This window comes from Setaria viridis, chromosome 9 (genome assembly GCF_005286985.2).
Source record: "Setaria viridis chromosome 9, Setaria_viridis_v4.0, whole genome shotgun sequence".
Classification (NCBI taxonomy): domain Eukaryota; kingdom Viridiplantae; phylum Streptophyta; class Magnoliopsida; order Poales; family Poaceae; genus Setaria; species Setaria viridis.
The window spans coordinates 35,651,693-35,676,460 of NC_048271.2; the positions used below are offsets into that span (position 1 = coordinate 35,651,693).

Below are 24,768 nucleotides of genomic sequence, written 5' to 3' on the forward strand. Positions count from 1 at the left end.
CGGATGTTTGGATGCTAATTAGGAGTATTAAACAGATGCTAATTACAAAATTAATTGCACATATGGAGTCTAATTCGCGGGACAAATCTATTAAGCCTGATTAGTCCATGATTTGACAATGTGGTGCTACAATAACCATTTGCTAATTATGGATTAATTAGGCTTAATAGATTCATCTCGCGAATTAGCACAGGGGTTCTGCAATTAGTTTTATAATTAACTCATGTTTAGTCCCCCTAATAGCATCCGAACATCCGATATGACACTGTTAAAGTTTAGCGACCAGTATCAAACACCCCCTAACCTAGCCCCTAACCTAGGCACGCTTCTAGTTTTCTGTTGTAAATTTAGTGGTGAGATGCTTCTTTTCATGTGTCTACATGACTAAATTACTGCCAAAGGCGAAGAACAAACAGTGTGAGGGGGGCAGAAATTAGTGGCTTTCCAAAGCCATTACAGGGCAGCGAGGAAGGCGAGGCAAATTAATTAAAGGAGATAATGCACGGCTTGAGACCGAGTGCGACGCGTAAGTCTTTGGAGAGCAACAAGGTAGAGAAGACAGGAGACAGAAAAATGAAACACTTTCGCGAAAAAAAGGAGCAAAATGAAACACAGGAAGATGGGCCTATACTATACGTTGCAATTGCAAGACTATATGTATCTAGCTAGCCACGTCTCTATATATTTTTAGTAGCATAGATGCATGTAAAAACAGTCATAAGTGCGACGCATCAAGTACGGTTTAATAAAGGGTACGCAATTAAATATTTTAATATTCTCCTTAATCTATTGAAAAAGGCTAAACATTGCTATAATCTGGAATGATGGCAGTATAGTAAATAAAAAAATTGTATGATAAATTTTAAACCCTAAACTTAGCTATATTTTAGGATAGAAGAGAATTAATCCAACTCGTAGGATTTCCTTTTCCTCTTCCCATTCATAAGCATCGTGTGCTCTCGCATGGGCTATTAATTTTGAAAGTTATAAGTATTAAAAAAGAAAAAAATTGGGCACATAGGATTTCTTTTTCCTCTTCCCATTCATTAGCGTTCTGTGCTCTCGCGTGGGCTATTAATTTTGAAAGCTATAAGTATTAAAAAGGAAAAAAGGCACATAATTAACAATCGAAATTACTATCTCTCTAGATATTTTAGTTAGCAATTACTCTATACACTTTTCCTTCGTATTTATTTTTTTACTTTACATCGCATTTCTCTGTGTTTGTATTTAATATATGTTTGATTGAACCCTTAATTTAAACTATGTGCTTATCATGAAATCCAAAATTTTCATCGCATACCTGTATACATGGCTACACACGTCGTACATGCATACTTAGTGTTTTCTATATTATTAATGTCTGCGCTGTGGCGCCTTTTCTCCCCCGCCCGCTGCCGATCGATGATTTGCCCAAGAAACTTTATCGCAGCTTAACTTAGTAAACAACCAAATACTTCCAATTTACAACACATCAACCACTAAAACGACAGAAGGCACTCATGATCATGATATCTTTAAGCGTTCTGGTACAACGTACAAACAGTGGCGGGCGGCACGTGAGGTTTCCCCAACCAGCACGGCCAGCAACCGCGAAACATGTTGGTTCTGTACATGCTTGAAGAGAGACAAGAAACATGTTTTGTCTCCTGATTTTGGGGTGTACATCATAGCTCTAACATAGGGTGAGTATTACACTGAAGAAAAAAGCAGGAGGAACCTACTACTGACCTCAACCAGTTGCCTTCGACAATGGAAAGTTCTCCGAGCAGGAGTTCTGCTACGTCGCAAAAGACACCACAAAGATGTATGTAAGGGGTGGCGGCAAACTTGGCCTGCTCCCAAAGCTTGATCGCAGCGGGCAGTCACTCAGGTGTCGCCATGGCCCGATGGCGGAGCAGTGGCTTCCCCTACTGGGAAGCCGAAGGTTTTGTCAGGCCATTGGTGAAGCGATGGCATCGCGAAGCAGCTCCATGCCAACCTTATGTTGGCTTCATTCTCACACTACTGACAGTGGTAGATCGTCACCATTATTGGGGATGCGCTTTTGTGCAGCCTTCACGGCAGCCACCCTGGCTGCATTGGCTGCTTTATTAGCTGCTGCAACGGCCCTATTCACCTTATCATCTACTCTCGGGATGTCATAGGCCTTCTCTGCAGCTCTTCTCGCTTCCTGCTTAGTGCAACATGATCAGGAATTAGCAAATACAGTTATACCATACATCATGAGAGTCTGACAACTAAGGTGATTGTCAAGTACAGTACCTGCACTGCATTGAGGACCTTGGAATGGTTCACAGCAATAGGAGATCCAGGGATAAAGTTCTGGGTGCTTAAAGTATCAAGAACTCCATTTTGCCAGTGCCCAGCTTGCGTCTCTCCATTCCTGAAACTATACATGCCTAATCCCTGTCTTCTGCCTTCATGCCATGCTCCCTCATATCTATGTCCATTGGCAAAACTGTAGACTCCAAAGCCATGCATCCTATCAGCAAAGTACTCTCCAGCATAGGTATCACCATTCCTAACAGAATTTCACAAAACATTAGTTCAAAGCTCCTATTAGTTGTGATTTTACCTATATGCAACAGCATATAGGTACAGATAACAAATACAAATGGAGCAGACCAAACAAGCATGAAGGCATGATGATAACATACTGCAAATCCTACCATGCAAGGTTTCTTATTTTTACCTGCATTTAATTAATTAATGTTATAGAGCACAAACACAAATGATATCTTTAGTTTCTGCTGTCCCTATAAATTTACCAAAGCAAAAGATGAATTCATAGTGAAAAGAACGAAGTATGAAGAACTGACAAAGAAAAAGTAAATGAAGATAAACAATAGCAAAGGCTAGTCCTAAGCAAGTTGGGACAGGGTCATGAGTTTAAAAGCAGAAGCTGGTTGCATTGATAAGATGTACCAACAGTCCAACACAATATAACTAACACACATCATGTATGATTTACTCTATTTCTCTTCATAAGGCGTGCACACATTTCGAGATTCAAACTTCACAATCGTTGAACGACATTTAGCCTAAGATATTTGAAAGCACTTTCATGTGATGTTCATCTAATTCTCTTGAAATATGTAACATAAGAGATACTAATGGTCAAAGTATATTGCTGGAGACCATGCTGAATCAAACCGTTGATTCAGACAATCCACAGATGAACAATCTTATCGCTGGAGAGAGTGATATACTACATTGCAATAGATGCCGAACTGAAAATACAATTATTTTACCAGCCTTCTAAATGAAGACGCAGGGTATATTACTCCCTCTGTCTCAAAATAGATATAAAATTGTCATCTTTAGATGTAGACAATCCACAGATGCCAACAAAATATGACCAAATGCAAACATGACATGATGCAATCATCAATGGCTAATATAGCCCATACCCAATCAGACAACATGATAATAGAATATCGAGTTAATATAAATTTCAAACACATGTCTGCATTTCTATATTGAGAGAGCAATATGGACAAGAGGCTGTAAAAAATGGGCACAATGATGCTGCCAAGCCTTAACTCCATGGGTTCAGAAACTTTGTTGAACTAACTCTGATAAAAGAGAATGGATGATTATAATAAACCACATGGCACACTTAAAGTTCAGAGGAACAGCAGAGGCGCAAAATAACCAAACGAGCTATCTAACCAAACGATGAGCTTTCATAAGAGGTACGTGCCACCAGAGACCAGTAGACCACTTTCATAAGAGATGCCGAAAACAGGGAGCTGTCTCCTCCTTGAAGAAAGGGGAGATTTCTATTAGTTGATTCACTATCTCTTACAGAGAAACTAAGCACATAGTGCATGCATATAAAAGGTCCAGAGTTGCGTTCCAAACTATACTATTAATAATTGGCGGATTGATATCAGTACAAAGAGGTAATAGCAGACTATCAATATGTTTTCAGAATCACCACAAACAGCAAATGGCAAAACTCAAATTGGCTTCTCAGTAACCATTTGTCTCTTAACTCCTTGGAAACAACCATCTAATCAAAGTCTTTTGCTTTAGTCAAAGTAAGTATTCTATTCAACAGAAAGCAACGAAACAACAAACTATCACAACTAATGTATCAACTAATTGGGTGGAAAACCATCCACGGATGAGTTGATAGTGAACTAGCGCATAACGCCTGCCCAATATCACAGCGTTAATAACAATCCATAGGTTATATCATGGTATCAACAACACTAGGGTGGATACACACATTCCACTTCCCACAAGTGACAAAATGTGCAAATGCTAAATGACTAGGAAGTAAAGCATTGAAAATAGCTATGAAAAATTACACAACTTACTTTAGTAATCATATGTTATCACCAACAAACTCATCAGCCTAATTCAAATAAGCAAAACATTTCATAAAAAAACTGTATATCTATGTAGCAAACTGATCATTTACTACTTACTAGCAAGTAGCACAGCAGTAAGTTGCACATTAACTCGATTTCACACAATCACAAAATTTTGAGAAGCATAGGAAATATACGTTCAATTCCACACCTGAAATGGTAGTGGCCAAGGCCATGCTTGACGCCCCTCTTGAACTCTCCGATGTATCGGCTGCCGTCCTCACAGGTGTGCACGCCATACCCATGGCTCTGGCCATTGGACCACTCCCCGGCATACACATCCCCAGTGTAGAACCTGTACACGCCGTAGCCATGCCTGAGCCCCTGCCGGTACTGGCCCCTGTATCGGCTTCCCCTAGCCCAGGTCTCGACACCAAAGCCGTCGTACTTGCCGTCGACCCAGTCCCCCTCGTACCTCCCGCTCATGTAGTAGTAGTAGACGCCGCTACCCGTGCAGCGGCCGCGGTGGAACTGGCCCTCGTAGACGTCGCCGTTGCTGTACACCTGGACGAAATGGCCAGTGGTAGGGGTGGTCGCGGATGCGGAGGGCGAGGAGCCGATGGACCAGAGGATCGGGGATCGGCGCGCGCGGCGGAGAGGCAGCGGCAGCGGCAGCGCGAATGGGAGGCGGGGCAGGGAGAGGCAGAGGAGGAGGAGGAGCGCGCAGGAGAAGGCCGCCGCGGAGAGGAAGTCGGCGAGTAGGGAGCGCGGGAGGATGGCGGGGGTCGGGGAGAGGAAGTAGAGGGTGGGGAGCGAGATGAGGAGGAGGATGCGCAGGCGGAGGTGCAGGCAGCGGAGGAGGTGCCTGGCCGCGGCCGCCCCGGCCGGGGCCGCGGGCGCGGGGACCTTGCGTCTCCGCGGCGGGGTGAAGGGCGACGGCGATGGGCGGGTGGGGGTGGACGAGGAGGATGAGGAGGTCATGACGACGGGGCGCTTGTGCGGGGTGGAGGGCAGCGCGTGGTGCGGGCTCGACGGGATGTGGATGCGGAGGGAGGAGGGATCGGGGACCGGCGGGGGCGGGGTGTCCGTCGCCGCGGCCGCCGGCTCCGGCGCGGAGGCGGCGGCGGTGGGGAGGTGGTGGTGGTGGTGCATCTAATCGGAAGTGGGGTTCGGGGTTGGTCGCGTCGGGAGGGGGTGGTGGCCGGCGGAGGAGAGAGACATGGGCCGATGCGCGAGGCGAGGCGGAGATGGGCGGGGAAGGGAGAGGGAGGGAGGGTGTGGTGTGGTGGGGGCGGCCGCCTTACGCTTTTTCTTCCACCCTTTTCCTGCACCGATTTTTACGGGTCTTCTACCCCTTCTACCCTCTCTTCTCGCTTGTTTCTTTTTACGTGGTACGATTTTCTGATGGGTATATAATTTATTCGTACTCAAATGCACACATATCTCAAATGGAGAAGGTATGATTAGAAAATTATATACCCATTAGAAACAGGAAGAGGAGGATAGGGAGAGGCTACAATTTATCCATTGGATATATATATAGCATCTAGTACAAAATTAATTATCCATTGGATATGGGTGAGAATGGAGAGGGTAAGGATTGGATAATATATATTTGGATTATGAACAAGAGTGGGTTTGTCCATACCCTCCCCAGTGGCAGGCCTATTTCTTTTTTTCTCTTTTTTTTTATTTGTGCAATATTTGTGCAAATCAAGCTTTAGTACTGTTAATGCCATGCAAATCATTCTGATGTGATAAAACATTTCCATGCAAAATTACATAGTGATTGCTTGACCATGGCGTACGGAAAGATTGAACGTTCAAATTTCAAACTTACAAACCAATTAATAGTGTAGAGTACAAGATGTGCTCCTTTTATGGCAAGTAGTTAATGTGCTGAAATAGCAGCCATGAAGGAAATTTTCGTAGTGTAGTTCAAACTGCAGCTCAAGCTCTAATTATTGACGCTTTCTACTAATCTTTGATAATAAATGAAAGAGAGCCACAATCGTGGGTATGATGATTTTGGTCAAAATGCGTAAGGAAACATTTCTATTTGGGGACATGTAACGCTGAATTCCGACACCGTGGTGACCAAATCAATGTTCAATATATACGATTGCATCAATGGATTAGACTTTGTAAAACAGTGGAACTAGCATCTATTTAGGCACCAAAATGTAAACAAATTACTACAAGATACTAGATTGGGCAGATCACAGAAGTCGCTAGCAAGAATTGATCCATCTCAGCTTTGCCTTTTTCTTTTCGCTCGTAAATTGAGGGTCTCTATTTCTGCCAAGCTGCCTTTTATCGTACTTACTATAACCCCACGCAATGGTCCTCTCAAGGCTCTAACAACCTTCCTCTCTGTGCTGACGTGTTCCATATAATCCAATCGAGCTGAATGATTGAGAACGCTTATCTAAGGTGGCATTGTCCATTGTATATAATAACGCTCGAAAAGACGTTAGCAAAAGGCACTAGCACTACATCACATATCCTGCAAAATACTAGTGCAGCATCAAGTATCAACAAACTTTTTTTTTTGCACAGGTCATTTCAAAATACTAAAGCAAAATCAGAAACATAAAATCTCTCCAACTATGGCCGATAAGGCCATATGCATGGGAAGTGGCGGCCGGAGGCCGGAGCGGAGCGGACCACCAGTCCACCTCCACCACCAGGCAGACAGACATGCACGGCAGATGCAGTTGCACACAGGTGCTGCGTGCCTCGCTTGCGTTGGCGTAGCTTTGCTCTGGATCTGAACGGGAGCCCGGGAGGGGAGGACGAAGGCGAGGCGAGATCCGGTCGTCCTCTTCCGCAACTAGGCGCCTGACAAGAGGGACCCCGCCAGCCCCAAGCGAGCATCTTCGTTTCGCTTGCTTCAGCGAATATTCGAAAACGTTTATCCTGGGAAACGATAATGTTTTTTTTCGCTCGTATAATTCGTTTGAGCGTTGGCGTCATTGCGCGTAAGGAAGAAGTGCCGCGACGGGCTGTGGCTGTATGCGTCGACAGGGACGCCCGCGGGGAGCGAAGAAAATTCGCTGGGGGGTCCGATGGGCGCGGTGCTGCGTCCATTCCATTCCATCGGCGGCCGTGCTTATCCGCGGGGGCGCCTTGACGGTGACATGGTCCGACGTGGAGTCATTGGTCAAGGGGGATTACGCTAGTTTATTGTGTAGAGGATAGAGTAACACTGCATAAGTAATTGCGTTGTCAGCCAAAACAATATAATGGCGTATCTTGGCATTATCCCGGTTTGTGCTAAACTTATTGTGCAGAAAATCGGCCAGGGCAGCACACAGGATACGCGATTTTCGATCAACCTACATGCGCCCGAATCCAGCATGGAGCATGGCATGGAAGAAAAGTAAAAGAGAAGAAAAAATACAGTGCTAGGCGGTGGTTAGGGAGGGCAGGTCACGGCGTAACGGCGGCGAATGCGGTGAACCCGCCCGGCGCAAGCGCGTACAGTGCTGTTCACTCCGCCTGTCCGGTCGCGCTCGTTCCGTCGGCGGACGTTGATCCATAGCTCGACGCCAACACCGCAACACGCACCGGTGAAACTGAAGAGGGGACAGGACAAAAAGTAAGGACACACATCAAGAGCAAGAGCAATTTAAGGGATATAGGTACCCCATGGATCCACCGACAAAGATACTAGCCGGTCCTGACAATGATAAGTGGGTCCATCCACCCGATCAGAACGTGCGGACCAAGACATGAAGATACTTGGAGTGTAAGTCAAGAAGGCCGGACGATTCAAATCAGCCCGGATATTGCGGTATATGTATTATAATCCGACTCAGATCACCTTTCATGTAACAAATGTGTATTCAAATCGACTTATAACCCTATAACCCTAGATCATCAGCCTATATAAGGCGGCCTAAGGCGCCCCCCGAGGGTATGCGATTCCACATCTCAATTATCAGGCAATACAAACCATCAACATACAGGACGTAGGGTATTACTCTCCGGAGGTCCGAACCTGTCTAAAACCCTCGTGTCCCTAAAGTTCTCACGATCACCTTCGAGTTCTTGATCTCGCAATCGCCTCCACCTACAAATCAACTACTTGGGTAACCCCCTGGTGAACTGTCGGGCTTATAAATCCAACACAATTAGCATGTGTTTAATTAGCATGTGTTTTATGTGTCTGTTACTGCCGATGCCACCGTTATCATATCAGCACACCAAGGAATGAAAAGTGGGGTTTCGAGTTAGCAGGTAAGATTGGGAAGGTTGTGTTGAAAGTTGATGTGGATGAACAGAAGAGGGCGGTGGGAAAAGATTTAAGAGCAAGAATTATTATTCCGTTAAATGAACCATTGCTTGGAGGAGTATCTGTGTTCTCATCAAGTCAAAGGATACAAAGGAAAGAATGGTATGATGTGGTGTATGAGAGAGTTCCATATTTTTGTTTCTCATGTGGTATTATTGGCCACTCAGAAATTGAATGTCCCACACCAGCCATCCATGATGATAAAGGATGCCTATCCTACAGTGAAAAATTACGTGCACCAGAGGAAAGAAGATTAAAGAACCAAAGTGAATAGCATGGTCAGGGAGATAACTCTTCTAGGAAACATAATTCTTCAAGAGCAAGGGGAAGTTCTGATAGCAAAAGGTCTGTTTCAAGAAAAAGTGAGGACAATAACAGGGTTTGTAGTAAGGGAGAAGGTGATGATGATGATGTTGTTGTGTCCCAAAATCAAGAGTCCAAAGTTGTTAACAGATCATCAGTAGAATAGTCCATCAGACGTCAATGAAATAGCTCCCTTCACAAAGAAGCATAAGTCTAATGAGAGTTTTATCAAGAATATTTTTGAGAAGCGGGAAGGAAACAATATGGAAGTTGAAAATCTGTCCATAACCTTAGTGCCACTCTCACAAGAAGGAAGTAATATTTGTGGAAGGTCCTAATGGTCCTAAGAAGATGGAAAGGAGAACGTGGGGCTGCCAGAGCAGCTCCATGTGCAGAAATGAAGCTAATACGTTGGAACTGCCGAGGGTTGGGGAATGCCTCGGCAGTTTGTGGGCTTCTGGACCTCCAGAAGCGTGAATCTCCAGACATTCTTTTCCTGTCCGAGACTAAGATGGACCGGAAGAGGATAGAAAGGTTTCGCTGGAGTTTACAAATGCCAAATGTAGTGGTAAAGGATTGTATGGGTTATAGTGGTGGCCTGGCTCTGTTCTGGAAGAAGGATGTAGATGTGATAATTAAGAGTATTTCAAAATATCACATTGATGCATTAGTGAAGGAGGAAGACGGATGGGCATGGCGGCTTACTGGGATATATGGAGAACCAAAAGCAGAAGAAAAGGAGAAAACACGGCAGATGCTCTGGATACTGAATAATCTGTACAAGAAACCGTGGCTATGTTTGGGAGATTTTAATGAAATTCTCTTTGGGCACGAGAAAGAAGGGAGGCAGCCTAGGCCTAAATCATATATGGAGCTCTTCAGGATCACTTTGGAATATTGTGGCCTTGAGGATCTAGGTTATGTGGGCGACATTTTTACTTGGAGGAATAACCATCATAATGCTGCAGGATACATAAGAGAAAGGCTTGACAGAGCTATTGCACGTAATGAATGGAGAAGTATCTTCCCATTGGTGCGTGTTATTAATGGAGACCCACAGCATTCGGACCATCGGCCAATAATTGTGGAATGTGGAGATAAGGAGAATTGCAATACTTGTTTTATATGTGATGTCTTCCAAATTTGAGGTAAAATGGCTAGAAGAAGAGGGATGCTGGGAACAAGTGCAGAATGCATGGGTTGAAGCTATGGAGGCTGGAGATGTTCATATGGTCCATATACAAAAGAAAATCTTGGGGGAGTTACATGACTAGGATAGGAATGTTCTTGGCAAGTTGGAGAAGAGAATCAACAAAGCAAAGAGGGAGCTCGAGAGATGTAGAAGGGGGGCAGGTGGATCAGGAAAATGTGAACCGAGAGCACGTGTTGCGGTACAAATTGGAGAGATTACAAAATCATCTCCATATTTATTGGAAACAAAGAGCTCATAAGGTGTGGCTTACGAAGGGAGATCGTAACACAAGGTTTTTCCATGCAAGTGCTCCTGAGAGAAGGAGGAGAAATTTTGTAAAGAGCCTAAAGGGAGATGGTGGTGAGGTGGTGGCTGGAGCGAGATAAAAATCTTTTATCGCTAACCACTACAAAAATCTCTTCTCTTCTTGTGCAGATCAGAGAACTGAAGAAGCCCTCCGCTATGTGAAGAGGAGGGTCTCAAGACTTATGAATGAGACCTTACTCGAAACATTCACGGGAGAGGAAGTAGAGGAAGCCCTAAGGAGCATTGGGGATCTAAAAGCCCCAGGACCAGACGGGATACCTTCGATATTCTACAAAAGGTTCTGGTCCTTGGTGGGCAATCAAGTAAAGAAAGAAGTTCTAGATGTGTTGAACGGAAGTCCTATGCCACAGGGCTGGAACGACACCATCATTGTGCTCATCCCTAAAGTAAAGAATCCGAATAAACTTAAAGATTTACGCCCTATCGGCTTGAGCAATGTTTTATATAAATTAATCCCCAAAGTCCTCTACAATCGTTTGAAGAAAATACTACCAGATATTATCTCTTCTTCACGAAGCGCCTGCCGGGACGATTAATAACTGATAATGTACTCCTTCCTTATGAGATGACCCATTATCTAAGAGACAAAAGAAGGGGCAAAGAAGGTTGTGCAACTATCAAACTTTACATGAGTAAAGCTTATAATCGAGTTGAGTGGCATTTCTTGGAGAAGATGATGAGGAAAATGGGATTTGCGCAGAGGTGGATAGAGCTTGTTATGAAGTGTGTTACCTCTGTATGTTGTAGCATCAAAATAAATGGGGAGTACACTGAATCGTTTAAGCCACAGCGTGGACTTAGGCAGAGAGACCCCTTATCTCCATACCTTTTCATCATGTGTGCAGAGGCTCTCTCTATTCTAATTAAAGATGCAGAAAAAAAATGGCAGCATTCGTGGAATTCGCAAATGCCGGGAGCCCCTAGAATCAGCCATTTATTTTTCGTAGATGATACATTGATGCTGATTAATGCAACAACCTCTAGTGCTAATTGCTTGCAGCATATTTTGAATATGTATGAGAATGTGTCAGGACAAATGATTAATAAGGAGAAAACCTCTATTATGTTTAGCCCAAATACATCGTTACATGTGAGGGATCAAGTATTGACAATATTAGGGGTGGAGCATACCGCCAACAATTAGAAGTACCTAGGCCTGCCAATTTACATTGGCAAGTCAAAGAAGCGCACGTTTGAGTACATCAAGCAAAGGATTTGGACCAGAATTCAAGGTTGGCAAGAGAAACTCCTCTCAAAAGCAGGAAAGGAGATTATGATCAAAGCAGTTGGACAAGCCATACCAACCTATGCCATGTCATGTTTTGATCTAACGAAGGGATTATGCGAGAAAATATCATTAATGATTGGGCAGTATTGGTGGAGTCAACATGATAAAGTAAACAAAATTCATTGGGTATGTTGGGAGAAAATTACAAGAACAAAGAGAAATGGTGGTATGGGCTACCAAGACCTACACGTGTTTAATATAGCCATGTTGGCTAGGAAAGCATGACGGTTATTAGTGTGTCCAGATACCTTGTATGCTCAAGTCCTTTGTGCCAAATATTTTCCTGTGGGCGGCATACCGGAAGCCGGGCCAAGGGGAGGAATATCCTACACATGGTGAAGCATCCTGAAGGACGTGAAACTACTGAAGAAAGGTTTGATCTGGAGGATTGGTGATGGAAACTCTATTAATATTTGGAGGGATGCATGGATCCCTCGAGGAGATACAAAAAGAGTCATCACTCCAAGGGGTGCATCCATCCTTCAAAACGTGTCAGAACTGATCAATCCGGTTACTGAAGACTGGGATGAACAGCTCATACGGGATACTTTCTCTCCAAAAGATGCAAATATCATTTTGTCACTACCGATCTCTTTTCAGAGGGAAGATTTCCCTGCATGGCATCCAGATCCTAAAGGAAACTTTTCTATTAAATCTGCTAATGTTCTAGGCGTAAAGACAAGGGATCACCAAAATAATTGTGATGCATCAACCTCATATGTACAAGGAAGTGGTTTTGATTGGAGTAAGATATGGAATCTGAATGTACAAAAACAAAATCAAAATGTTTGTCTGGTGTGCGGCTCATAATGCTTTGCAAGTGAAGTTAAATATTGCCAGCAGGGAAGTGAGCCTAGATATATTGTGTCCAATGTGCTCGAGGTTTGACAAAGATTCAGGCCACCTCTTTTATAAATGAAAGGAGGCTAAACTTTGCTAGCGGCGGCTAAATATGGAGGATAAGAGAGTTATGCTAATGGCTGAAAATTCACCGAAGGTAATGTTGGAGAAAATTTGGAGTTTTGATGCTGATTGCGAATGTAAAATAATCTTATTTATGTGGTGTTGGTGGTTTGCATGCAATAAGGCTTATGTGGTGTTGGTGGTCTGCATGCAATAAGGCAAATTCAGGTGAAAGGAAAAGAAATGCACAAGAGGTGATTAATGACACTTTGTTCCATTTTCAGGAGTGGAAAGATACAATTCATTCGGGGAAGCAGACTAAGGCCTCAACTGGCTTACCAAAATAGAGAGCTCCACCAGAAGTTGTCTATAAGATCAATTGTGATGGGTCTTTTATTCTTGGATCAAATAAGACTGGGTGGGGTTTTATCATCAAAGACCACGGTGGCAATTTCATTGCTGCAGGTCTTCTATTGTCTGCTCAACATGCTGAAGCAGTTGCCTGTATGAAAGGTCTCGACGATGCTGCTGAATTAGGGATGAGGTGCGTTATTTTATAGACTGATGCAATTTCAATTGTGAATGCTTTATCCGCACCAGGCATTGACAGATCGGTCATAGGCTCTTTGTTAAGCGATATCAAAGCTATAATGTATAAAGAATTATCTGACACTACATTTGGATGTAGATATTTGGTCTCAGAATTTGGAATTGGCAGTGATAACACCGAATAGCAGCTGTTTGGATGCTTCGGAATTCGAAATTGGAAATCATCCCCAATGCCGATCGGTATTCACGAGACACTCGCTCGCGGAATCGTCCTTCACTCGTTCCCTCCTTCTCTCCCGCCCCCACCCGCCCGCCCTCCACCCCCCGCTCCTCCTCTTCCGCGTAAGCAGCGACGCCCCTCTCCTTCCTCCCTCCCTCAGCATGCCGCGCGTCGCACCCCCTGCCCTGTCTGCCGGCGAGCCATGCTGCCCCTCCCCAGCCTCCCTCCGCTGGCGAGTCGCGCTGCCACTGCCGCAGCCTCTCCCCTGCTCCCTCCGCCGGCGAGCCACGAGGCCGCGCCGCCCCTCCCCTGCTCCCTCCGCTGGTGAGCCGTAAGGCAGCGCCGCCCCTCCCTTGCTCCCTCCGCCAGTGAGCCGCGGGGCCGCGCCGCCCCTCCCCTGCTTCCTCCGCAAATAGGAATAAAGACCAAATTTCAATTCCATGCTTTTGTATATCCAAATAGGAATTGAATTGAGCTGCTTTACAGGATTCCATAAGCCAATGTAATGGTCATCCAAACAGCAGAATTTGAATTGTGCTCATTTCAATACCATAGCAGATTTGGTATTGAACCTAATTCAATACCATGCCCTCCAATATCAACATCCAAACATAGCCTGAATGTATTATTTCTCGTGTGTCCGGAGATTATAATATGATTGCTGATACTCTGGCGGCCATGGGCCTGAACTGTATAAACGGTCCTCTGTTGCGGCAACTTGCCGTCTACCAGACTCTGTAGCTTTGTTGGTGTCCGGTGATTTGCCAGGGGCACACGTCTAATGGAACTTTGTTTCCTTCTTAAAAAAGTACACGCAACAGTTATGCGTGCCGGATGGTATCGCTGGTAACCAGACACGATTCCAAACATTTGCACGACACAATGACCAAACTGCTAGCCTTCTCTTACCCATGACCGTGATGCGATGAAAACATCCAAATACAAACAGGAGCAGGTGAAACACTTCGTGTAAAATTACCTGAAACGATGCAGATAGACATAATTTGATCGAGTGAGCGAGCGAGAGAGAACCTAAGGTTACAGAATAGCATAATATCAGAAAACGGATACAAGTTCATCAGTTTACAGCGAGACCCAAGCTCGCGAATTGGTACATCTTTTGGCCACAACATTTGCGGGCCACGGTGCTCTCCCTAAAACCTAGGTAAAAGGGTGCTTCTGCTGAAAGTACAACTCTGTCATGACTTCTTGTGAAGTTTGAAGCCGAAGACCCTTGGGGTGTATTGCTGCGTCGGCTTCTGCGGCTTCAAGTGTGGGTATGTCATCAGAAAAAGATGAGGGAATGTCGTCCCAAAGTATGAACCATCAATGTCTGGGTAAAGTAAAGGGCGTGCAAGGGCAAGTAGTTGCAACTGGTTAACAAATATCTATCCAAGAAGGGTTTGCCAAAAAAGCAGAAATGGAGGTAAGTAATAATTGGAAAAAATGTTCGATGTGATACTAGGCTGTTGGCATGGAGATGAGAGAGAACATAAATGACATTGCAAAAGAAATATTTTTTCAATAGTTTAAATGGGTGGTTAAAATATAAAATCACTTGAAAGAAACAGCACAAAAATGGAATTATGAAAATATCATAATACCAAAGTAATTTCACAAAATAACAGATCAAAAGGATACTGCCTTGGTACTTGGATCTTGGATAGTGAAGTTCTTCGCATTTCGGACAATATATCTTCACTGTGCTCGATCTAGGAATATCTGATTGTCCTGCTGGAAGACAGGGCTGACCACAGCAGTACACTCTGGGGCATCTACCGAAGTCATAGTTCTTGAACTTCTCCAACTGTGGCAAATGAAAGCAGGGTAGTTCAATATCACACTGAGATAAGAGAGCAAAACATATTTAGATGTCATTCATAGGATCAAAAGATAGATTACCATTGCAGCTAGACCCTTGCTGGTTAAGACGTATCGTGCATGAATTAATCCATAGAGCATCTCTGCAGATGACTCGATCAATTCATTTTGTTCCTCAGTGAACACATCGCCTGTACAAAAATGGTCCCGTTTCATGAGTGCAACAGTACAATAATCTTTACCTATTTGTAGATTTCAAAAATACAAGGGACATATCCACTGGTTGACAGAATCAACTCTTTAGGAAAAGATTTATCAACACAAATAAAGAATGCAAATAAGATAAGGTCAGGTGTCTTGAAAATAAGATACAGATGATAAAAATCAGAAAAAAACAAACCAATGGTATACCTATGGCCTATAGTAGGTATTAAACTAGTGGCTTTCTTAAGTTAAAATAATCTCACCATTAGAAGACTCAATGTCTAAGATGAGATCAAGAGCATAATCATAATATGGCACTTGGTTACTCAGACCACATAGGTTGAAATCATCCTGTATATAGTCATCATCAATCTCGCAGAAGAATTCATTGCCTCGCAGGCTGCAGAACCATGCAATCCAAGATGTGTCCTCTCCCTCAGAACCACTGACATCAGAATCTTCACTATCGGATTCGAAATCCTCTGCAGTCCCAAATGAAAAAAAGAAGGTTAAGGGGCGCTTTAGTAATGCAACATTGAATATGCTCATAATCGCAGCTAGTGTTGATAAGAAATAACAATCATAAGCAAAATATAAACAAATGCTAGAAAAATCTTTAAAACATGTTTTAACAAACAAATGTACTTCAGTGCTGCTTCGATCAGTGACTGATGAGTGTGTTCTTTGGGGCAGTGCTGGAGCTTCCAAGCTCCAGGAACTCCTAGTCCGGTCGGTAACCACGGCGGTCTAGCCTGTGGGGTTCTGGTCGAGGTCTTGTTCGGCTCGGTGGCACGTTGGTAGATCCTCTTTTTGTGTGTGTGTGTGGGGGGGGGGGGGGGGGGGGGGGGGGTCTTTGTACTCAGGTTTTGGTCCTTAATCGGACTCGTTGTACGCTCTTTTCTATCTTAATGAAATGACATGCAGCTCTCCTGCATTGTTCGAGAAAAAATATATCATTCCACAAAACAAAAGGCACAGCATACCGCATCATATACTAACCATAAAAATCTTTTTTTAAGTGCTATCAAGTTGTTCCTAAGGTTGATCAAAGGTGCAGCCATATCCTGCATCATCAAGGCATGACGGTACCCACCATTACCAGAGATGAGCACAACAACAGAGGAAAAACAGTTCCACCATTACCAGAGACGAGCGCAACAACAAAGGAAAAACAGATGGAAACCCGCGGACTGAGTACAAACTACATCTGGGGTAGAACACCTGGTTTGTAGATCCCACTTCGCTCAAGTCTGAAAAAAAGTGGTCATTTGTGCACATAACTTCTCTTGTTTCAATGGTTAAGATGATGGTTTCATGGCATGTTGTCTTATGTCTGACATTCTTTGCCCAATGCTTCTAAATGCAAACATAATGTATCCACATTCTGCATAACAGAATTTATCTTTTTCTCCTTACCCAACCCCCTTCAGCCATTCCACAAGCTCATTACTCTAACCTGGCTATATCTAAAGGCCAGCAAAGAGTGGAAAGGTAAATCAAACAGAACAGCATCATCTTGTTTGGTCAAATGCCTCAGTGACATGGGTCCCCTCTGTTCGATTCAGAGAAAAATTAATGTGACTATGCATCTTTTCAGTTTGTTGATCAGCTCCACATGTGCCAACATCGATCCTATCACAATTAACAACAGGCATAAACGTGAAGACCAGCTAATGCTTCCCACAACATAAGATGCTGAAACAGAATATTAACTCCACAGCACCACTTAATTTTCAAAAAAAATAAACTCCACATCACCACTATGCTCATTTCCTGCTGCCTCGCATCCTATGACCATTGCTTTAGTTCATCATGATTCTCCCCCTATAATCTAAAACATTCGACCAGAAAGCTAATTTATTACTGCTTCAAACACCTTTTTTTCAAGTCCTCATTTTCTCATCATAAGGATCTGTATACTGCTAGTTCTTTTTCAATGTCAATAGAGCACCCCATACAGAAGTATAATACTATACAAGTATACAAACTCATGCTGCAGCAAGTTCTTTCTTGCTTACAATACCATATTAAAGATACTCACAGATACCAACACTCTTGTAGTGTAGTGGTATGCTCCCCAGTTGAGGAAGACACCAACCAGTGTTCAAATCTTAGTGGCAGCAAAAAAACACCCCTCACTGGCAACCCGAAAAAATAGTGGCAGGGTGCCGGCCTGTGGCACCTATGGTTGGTTTGGGCCCTCCTACCAGGGGGTAGTTGCAGTGGTCGCCAATCCAGTTGGTCGTGGTCGGCTCAAGTTACCATGCAGCCCTATAGGGTGAAGCCGGGGTTTGGGGGTTTTCTCGGCCAGCTTGGCTGAGATTTCTTCTTAGTGCAATGCTATGGGGGCGGTCTTTCCCTTGCCGGTCGGGTTTTTTTAGATACTCACAGATAACAGAAACTTGAGAATCCACTGGCCCAACTGACAGATTGGGTAGCAAGCAGAAAAAACAATCACACAATCTCCAGCAAACAAGGTATTACACTATTAACCAATAATGAAAACATAAAGCATTCATTTTCCGATTCTATGATAAATGTTTGGTAGCCTTTGATACATCTCGTCCTTAGAGCAATCCAAATTATTTGCAACTAATACCGTTACACTTCCATTTGTTTCCTCATTGCTCGTTTCCAGACGCACCTCAGCTTCTAAATCCTATACCATCCAACATTTCGTAAACTCTATAGTTTTTACTCATTTGCACCAGTTTCCTAGATTATATTGTTTATAAACAACACTTAGCGCAAAAGAACCAGCACACAAGCGGGAAGCACACCATCTTCAGAGATGGCAATGAAGTGAGCTTCTCATTCAAAGGGGACACAAAATACGCCACGAAATCTAATCATAGCGCATTAAATTTCAACATAAGTTTCTGCCCCAAAAGATAGAAAAGTCGCATCTTCCAAAACAAAGCATGCAATGCAGCAGTACGTACACAATGATGAAGGTAAGCAGAGGAGGTAAAGAACAACGAAGGTTCGCGAACGGTCTAGGCTCTTACCACCATCGGACACCTTCCCAGCCTTGCCGAGCGACGCCGGCAGCTTCCCCGCAGCGAGGCGCTCCCTCTCCTTGGCCGCGACGCCCCTGGAGGTGGATGGAGACGACCTCTCGAGGTGCTTCTCGAGCGCGTCCTTGATGCGCTTCCGGTCCATACCCAAGCCGCCGCCGCCGAACAACCCTGATCCACGTAAGGCGCCGCTGCTCCCGCTCTTCCGATCCTTGCGCGGCAGCTCCGGTCTCCGCTGCTGGGGAGCCTCGGGAGTCGCAGGTCGGCGCTTGTGGGCTAGGGTTTCTTGGCTGCGCAGGCGGGGGAAACGAGAGAGAGAGATCGGAGAAGTGACGAGGCGCGGGGCGAGGGCCGAGGGGGAAGAGAGAGCCCGTGGGCGTGCGGCGTGCGCGCGGTGGGCGGGCGGCTGCTGAAATTCGGACAGGTACCGGGGGTTTCCCGCAAAAAGGGACACCCCACATCTGCAGATATTTTACTCTGAGTGCGCGTTCCTCGGTGTCGGCTCTTGGGCTTAGAGAGTGAGTGGTGGCCCAATCGGACTTCTCTAGTTTTTTGTGGGCCAAAGCTACTTTCCTCTCAGTTTTTTGGACGCGGAATTATGGTTAAATTCTCACACAAACATTAATTACTAGGCGTTCCAATAAATAATCATACTTCCACCATATTTTGTAAGACATAAACGTATGCTAATATTCAATTTTTCTAATCATTGCCTAGTAATTAGGCTAGAAGTTTGTATGCTGAGATACAAATGCAGTACCATTAGATTCACATTTGAAAGTGATGCCGAATTTATAGTCAGAAGCTAACCGTGCCTTACATTTTTTAAATTGAGGGGTAGATCTCAAGCTGACCATCTAAATAAGAAAAATGTGAGCTGAACTGACACGACTCAAGGCAGCAACTTTCATGATGCTGTTAGCTTGCACAAATTGTAGCAAAGGTCACATTCGCGATCCTCCTGCAGCTTACTTGCTTCCATGTCATGTTCCCGTCACACCCATCAGAACATTGCTCCATATCAACTTGACAGAAAACAGAAGGTTCTACAAGATAATGCTTTGCCACCATTCAGATTTCAGACGGCAGAAGAAAATGGAAACCGATTCATCGGCGTGACAGTATGTTTTTTGTCTTACTCCATAGTCCGTATGTTAACAGCACGTTACTGCAATCATTTGGTCCACGTCAAATAGTACATACACTGCAAGAAGCTGATCTCGTTGAGCTGCTTTGCTGCAGTTGGCTACAAGCTACCACAACTCACATGCAGCGATGCAGCAAATGGCTCCTTAACCGCGAACAATATGCAATTGCAAACCAAACAAATGCAATAAGAAGCAGTGGTACTTTGACACGAACAAAATGAGATCAGCACAGGTAAAACCGCAGACTTCCCACTTTTTTAAAAAAAATGAGGAAAAGTTCCACTTCTGCATGCTGCTACTAACTCGCAATCACCAACACAAAAGCACCAGCCTCGTGCGTTAAAAATACAATACGTCAATACCACATTTGTTGCATTGTCTGTGGCTTCCGATTTGACACACCTTTCTTGGCAGCCGCATAAATAAATCCTCCCTCCATTTCATAAGGCCAGTCCCGTACCAAGCTTCTGCTTTTTGCGCTTCAAGGAAAGCAAAAACTCTTTTCGTTAACTATACATCTATGGGAGAATCTGGTCACGTGACAAGATCATCGACTTCAGAGTTAAACACAAAGCTTGGGAATGTTGTTGTTATGTCCCTGAAATATTGACCAAGCTACCGGTTAGCGGGTACCTTTGTTGCTTCAAATCAAAGTTCATGCAAAACATGAAGCAAATATTTTAAGCTGGCAGTGGCGCTTCCAGTTCAATGTAACACGCTATGCCAGTTAAAATGTGCTCGTTACTTTGATGCTCCCTATTATCTTAGCAATCATATTTTGCTGGCAACAGCATCAGTTAATCTTTAAAATGACGTGGCCATAACTTATTTAAGAAGGAGATAAAAATTGACATGTTTCTGAATTTCTGTAGTCTATCATACTCACTATAGTTTCCACAAACTGCTTCTAATTTTTTATTTTATATCCTACTTACTTGAGGTATGGCAGAGTCATTATCTTCATCAAGGAAGGATTTCTTGTGACAAAATTCTCCCACTCTGCTCTATCTATTTTTCCATCCTGATTCGCATCAGCATCCGAAAATGTCTGCCATCACCACATAATTCTCTGTAAGTCTTAACTCCATGACAGGTCACAAGAACGATCTACAATTGAAGCAACTATTTAATTTCTGATGAAAATGTTTAAAAACCTTGTCCAGGATTGTCTCAATGATCTCATCAGATAACCTCATCTCTGATTCCCCTAGAAGAGCAATTAACATCTGCTTAACCTGCACAGGAGGATTACAATACAAGTTTTAGATAGCCAATAAAGGGCAGGAGGCTTTCCTCAGTTCAGCTGTACATAAGCGTCTATGCCACTGGCTTATCAGTTGCACTAACAAATATCTTGTTTATGCCTATTTTACTAATTTTTAACTAGAAGTTAAATTAAGAAACATGCGCAGAAGCATAGATCCAGAAATAGTCCAGCAATTACCTCCTTCCGTTCAATAAACCCTGTGCCATCCATATCATATAGCTTGAACGAGACTGTCAGGTAGTTCAAGCTTAGAAAGATAGCACATGAGAACAGATAAAGTTGAAACAAAAAGATAAGAACCTACAATCAATTTTTTCTTCCATTGGTATGTTTGGATGAAACACATTCAGAGCTCGGACAAAGTCACCAAAATCAATGACTCCCCTTTTCTTGACATCGAAAAGGTCAAATATCTGCAAAGTCAATTTCATGTAAATTTAATTGAAGGTGATAGTTCTTGAAAGCACAACACAGTAGCGAAATTTAAACTAGAATAAATTGTCGAGGAGATGCATACCCGATTAGCAAATAGATTTTCCTTTCTCTGATTTTTAAATAATGCTAGCTGGAATTCTTCCTGCGCGGTAAAATGATGGCAAAGATTAAACATTCTAGGTTTTATGTCCAAAAATTTAGTTTCCTATGGCATCGAGTTTTTTTTAAAGATGGCATCAAGATTTTATCTGTAGTCCTGTATCTGTCTGAGTTACTTAACACGACAGTTCATAAACTTGATATAACACAATGTGTAAACTAAATCTAGAATATAGATGCATTCCCTCTAGTTGTGTAGCACATATTTGGCTTAGCTGATATGAATTGCATGGCATGCAAGAGCTTATTTTTCAAACAGCTATATCCTTGTTTAAGTTCATAAGCTGGGTAGCCAGGCATCACACTTAAGGCTACAGCGATAACTTAGGAATATGGTTAACCAATCACATCTTCAATCAATTAAAAGTGTGTGAGAATTTCGTGTAATAAAAGTAAAGTACTTTATCAAGAAGTATCATCGGGTTGCTTTATAAGAAGGAAAGTTTGGGAGGAACCACCATGTGTAGAAAATACATACACATGTTGGAGCATAAATCTTGGTGGCTACAACAGTACACAAAAATAGCATTCCTGCATAAGTTCTGCAGCTGACGACAAAATGTATGATTACAAGGTTCAACTTCCAGTATCACAATCAGCAACTAATAAAGCTAAATAGGTATCTGATGTTCATCCACACAAAACTGAGTAACTGACGATATGATAAAGGACAACAGATATGGCTAACACAACATACCTTGTTGATCAGGCCATCATCGATGACCGAACCACTTATGCTCTTGAACAGCTCAAACAGGGCCTCAACTTCACTAACGCTGACTACATACACAGAACAAATGCACGCGTTTAAGCAAAGATCTATTCAGGGCAATGAAGCAAATACAGAGATCAAAAGGATCACGCAGCATTCATCCAGCACTCCTGCACAGACATCAAAGATACCCCCTAGTATCCTACACCGATATGTAAACAGAAACACTCGACATTTCTAATCAGATTCCAACCACAGCGATCATTCAGAAATGAAATCAAAGGTTGAACAAGAACACGCGAGTGGCTCGCACGCATAGGGACCGGGATGGGAACGGCGTACTCACAGGCGGTCTGGGAGGCGAGGTGCACGGGGTCCTCGTAGCCAGGGTGCTGCCGCTTCGCCGTGGAATGGAAGCACCCCATCGCCGCGCCGCGAAACGGCGAGCCAACCACTCAAACCAACCAATCTGGCAGCCCCGCAGTGAGGAACAATACCGCCGCCCGCGGTCCCGCCTAGAAAATGGGGCCCGCCCTCGCAGCTGCCTTCGCCGCAGAGCGGCGGCAGCGCGGGCGGCGGCGGCGAGGCGAGTGAGTGAGGGGTACGAGCGGATCTGGGCCGGCGGCGCGGGGTCGGAGGACGGAGTGGCGGAGGCTGGGGCTTCGGGTGGCGGCTGCAGCCTGGCTTCTTCTGGCGACTTGGCGAGGCGAGGCGAGGCGAGTCCGGGCGGGCGGGCGGGGGAAAGGAGGCGACGCGGCGGTGATTGGTTGGTGGGGGCGGGTAGCGGAACGGACCAGACAGTGTGGGCGCACTGGTCGCGCACACGCGTCGAAGCAGAGACGAGACGCGGGCGGGGAGCTGAGCCCTGGCCCCCGGGTCGGCCAGGGGCAGGGGCTCCTCTCCCTCCCTCCCCCGCGTTGGCTTCGGCCTCGGGGTCAGTCTCCGCCACGCCGGCGCATGTGCCTCGGGGCCTTTCGACGCTTCTTCTACTGGAAAAGAGGCCAAAACGTGCGGCGAAAAGGGGTGCCGTGCCGAGACGAAGCCGCGCGACGGCACGAGCGATTCGGCACGCGACAGCGCAGCCGCGCGGATCACCCCCCACGCGGCGGCGGCTATTCTCGGCCTCGCACCCGTCGGCCGTCGCTGGCTGGACACGCCCAGAATAACGGACGGGAGGAGGCAGTGCGGCGCACGCGCGCCCACCTTGAAGGTCACTCGGTCGCGGCAGCCGGCGGCTCGGTTCCTGGTCGATTATTCTGCTGGAATTATTTGCGTCTGGTCAGCTCCGGAGACGGGATTCGCGAGACTTCTTGATTTTAAACTAGTATACTCAATGTCTTTTCCTTTGGGGGAACCAAGACTATTCTGAAGTCTGAAAATATGCTGTTCCGACTCCTCCTTGATAGCATTATCGACCCGGCAGGCGTGCGAAATTATGCCCATAAAGATCTCTCAGTTAATTGAACTAGTTTGTGTTCTAAAATGCGGAGCGCTATCTAGCTTTTGTGCGATATAAGATTACAACCGGCCAGATTATTATACTACAATCATTGCACTTGCACATGATTGCGATTGATGATGGAAGATTATCACAAGTGTTTGATTTTATCTCAAGTCGCTTGGTTTATGATACCACTGATTGCCGACGCTTCTCAAGACTACAAGGACGATACACGGGGGCCATTGATTTGGAACGATCATGGGTTGTTTGTTCTCACTTAAGCCACCAGGTATCACCCGTACGAGTAATTGCAATATTTTAGAGGCCGAAACACTGGCCCGCCGCTATGGTGTTCAAGAAGCTATGAAATTGGGTCTACAAGCGCGCATAGCAATGTTGGAAACAGACTATGGGGAAGCTAAAGAGATCTAGATCTGAATCGATGGGTACTTTTGCTGAAATGGTGGACTAGCTTGGAAGAGTCTAAGTGGGTGTTTGGCTCAGGTGGTTAAACTTTAGCCCTGTCACATCGGATATTTAAATACTAATTAGAAGTATTAGATATAGTCTAATTACAAAACTAATTACATAGATGGAGACTAATTCGTGAGACGAATCTATTAAACCTAATTAGTTCATGATTTGATAATATGGTGCTATAGTAACCATTTGCTAATGATGGATTAATTAAATTTAATAGATTCATCTCGCAAATTAGCCCAGGAGTTCTTCAATTAGTTTTAGAATTAACTCATGTTTAATCCTGTCACATTGGATGTTCGGATGCTAATTAGAAGGACTAAACAGCCCCTAATTTGGGAGCTCGTCTTTGTGCTCGCCAAGCGTCAGAAAGAAAGAACGGGTTTCTTGGTCAATCTTTGTACTTGCCATGAATTAATAGGCCGGAGTACTCATTACAAGAAAAGAAGACGAGGCTAGTCCCTGAGTTTTTTTCTTTTGCAAAAGAACAAAAGAAAAATGCCTGATCAAGTTAAAACCATTTGCTTGGACCTGTTCTGTTATGGAACATCAACATTTTCCACAAAGTTAAGATTGGCATTTATTAGACATGCAATAGTTTCTTAGGCGAGTGTTTAGTTCTATGTTATAAACCGACATGGCTTGTCAATTGTCATACCTTTTTCCTATCTCGCCCCATCTTT

General features: G+C 44.4%; 3 protein-coding genes across 4 annotated transcripts; all 3 read right to left on the bottom strand.

The window, feature by feature from the left end:
- Positions 1–1,482: 1,482 nt before the first annotated feature.
- Positions 1,483–5,591, bottom strand: LOC117839415 (uncharacterized). The gene is made up of 3 exons (XM_034719741.2): positions 4,534–5,591; positions 2,266–2,524; positions 1,483–2,173 (listed from the first exon to the last, which is right to left on the bottom strand). The coding sequence occupies exons 1-3, from the start codon at positions 5,472–5,474 to the stop codon at positions 2,000–2,002; spliced, it is 1,374 nt and encodes a 457-aa protein (XP_034575632.1). The 5' UTR covers positions 5,475–5,591; the 3' UTR covers positions 1,483–1,999.
- Positions 5,592–14,357: 8,766 nt separating this feature from the next.
- On the bottom strand, positions 14,358–18,735 carry LOC117838096 (putative casein kinase II subunit beta-4). The gene is made up of 5 exons (XM_034717977.2): positions 18,435–18,735; positions 15,690–15,908; positions 15,304–15,413; positions 15,043–15,208; positions 14,358–14,734 (listed from the first exon to the last, which is right to left on the bottom strand). The coding sequence occupies exons 1-5, from the start codon at positions 18,586–18,588 to the stop codon at positions 14,601–14,603; spliced, it is 783 nt and encodes a 260-aa protein (XP_034573868.1). The 5' UTR covers positions 18,589–18,735; the 3' UTR covers positions 14,358–14,600.
- Positions 18,736–19,814: 1,079 nt separating this feature from the next.
- LOC117838095 (calcineurin B-like protein 1) lies at positions 19,815–23,102 on the bottom strand. 2 transcript variants are annotated; one of them, XM_034717975.2, is made up of 8 exons: positions 22,511–23,096; positions 22,150–22,232; positions 21,376–21,435; positions 21,163–21,271; positions 21,036–21,088; positions 20,746–20,826; positions 20,527–20,639; positions 19,815–20,189 (listed from the first exon to the last, which is right to left on the bottom strand). In XM_034717975.2, the coding sequence occupies exons 1-8, from the start codon at positions 22,587–22,589 to the stop codon at positions 20,126–20,128; spliced, it is 642 nt and encodes a 213-aa protein (XP_034573866.1). In that variant the 5' UTR covers positions 22,590–23,096; the 3' UTR covers positions 19,815–20,125. The 2 variants fall into 2 exon arrangements, with proteins under 2 accessions (XP_034573866.1, XP_034573867.1); XM_034717976.2 differs by lacking the exon at positions 21,376–21,435 and having other exon boundaries at positions 22,511–23,102.
- Between the last annotated feature and the right edge of the window lie 1,666 nt (positions 23,103–24,768).

Excerpts from the sequence above, each read along its gene's own strand:
- LOC117838096 (XM_034717977.2), bottom strand. The coding sequence starts at position 18,588 with ATGGACCGGAAGCGCATCAAGGACGCGCTCGAGAAGCACCTCGAGAGG. Across the intron at positions 15,414-15,689 it reads AGACATTGAGTCTTCTAATG|GCGATGTGTTCACTGAGGAA; the intron begins GTGAGATTATTT and ends ATTTTTGTACAG. Across the intron at positions 14,735-15,042 it reads AAGATCCAAGTACCAAGGCA|ACATTGATGGTTCATACTTT; the intron begins GTATCCTTTTGA and ends TACTTTACCCAG.
- LOC117839415 (XM_034719741.2), bottom strand. The coding sequence starts at position 5,474 with ATGCACCACCACCACCACCTCCCCACCGCCGCCGCCTCCGCGCCGGAG. Across the intron at positions 2,525-4,533 it reads CTTGGCCACTACCATTTCAG|GAATGGTGATACCTATGCTG; the intron begins GTGTGGAATTGA and ends AAATTCTGTTAG. Across the intron at positions 2,174-2,265 it reads AGGTCCTCAATGCAGTGCAG|GAAGCGAGAAGAGCTGCAGA; the intron begins GTACTGTACTTG and ends TGCACTAAGCAG.
- LOC117838095 (XM_034717975.2), bottom strand. The coding sequence starts at position 22,589 with ATGGGGTGCTTCCATTCCACGGCGAAGCGGCAGCACCCTGGCTACGAG. Across the intron at positions 21,089-21,162 it reads AATGGAAGAAAAAATTGATT|TCTCGTTCAAGCTATATGAT; the intron begins GTAGGTTCTTAT and ends ACTACCTGACAG. Across the intron at positions 20,640-20,745 it reads TTGAGACAATCCTGGACAAG|ACATTTTCGGATGCTGATGC; the intron begins GTTTTTAAACAT and ends TGGTGATGGCAG.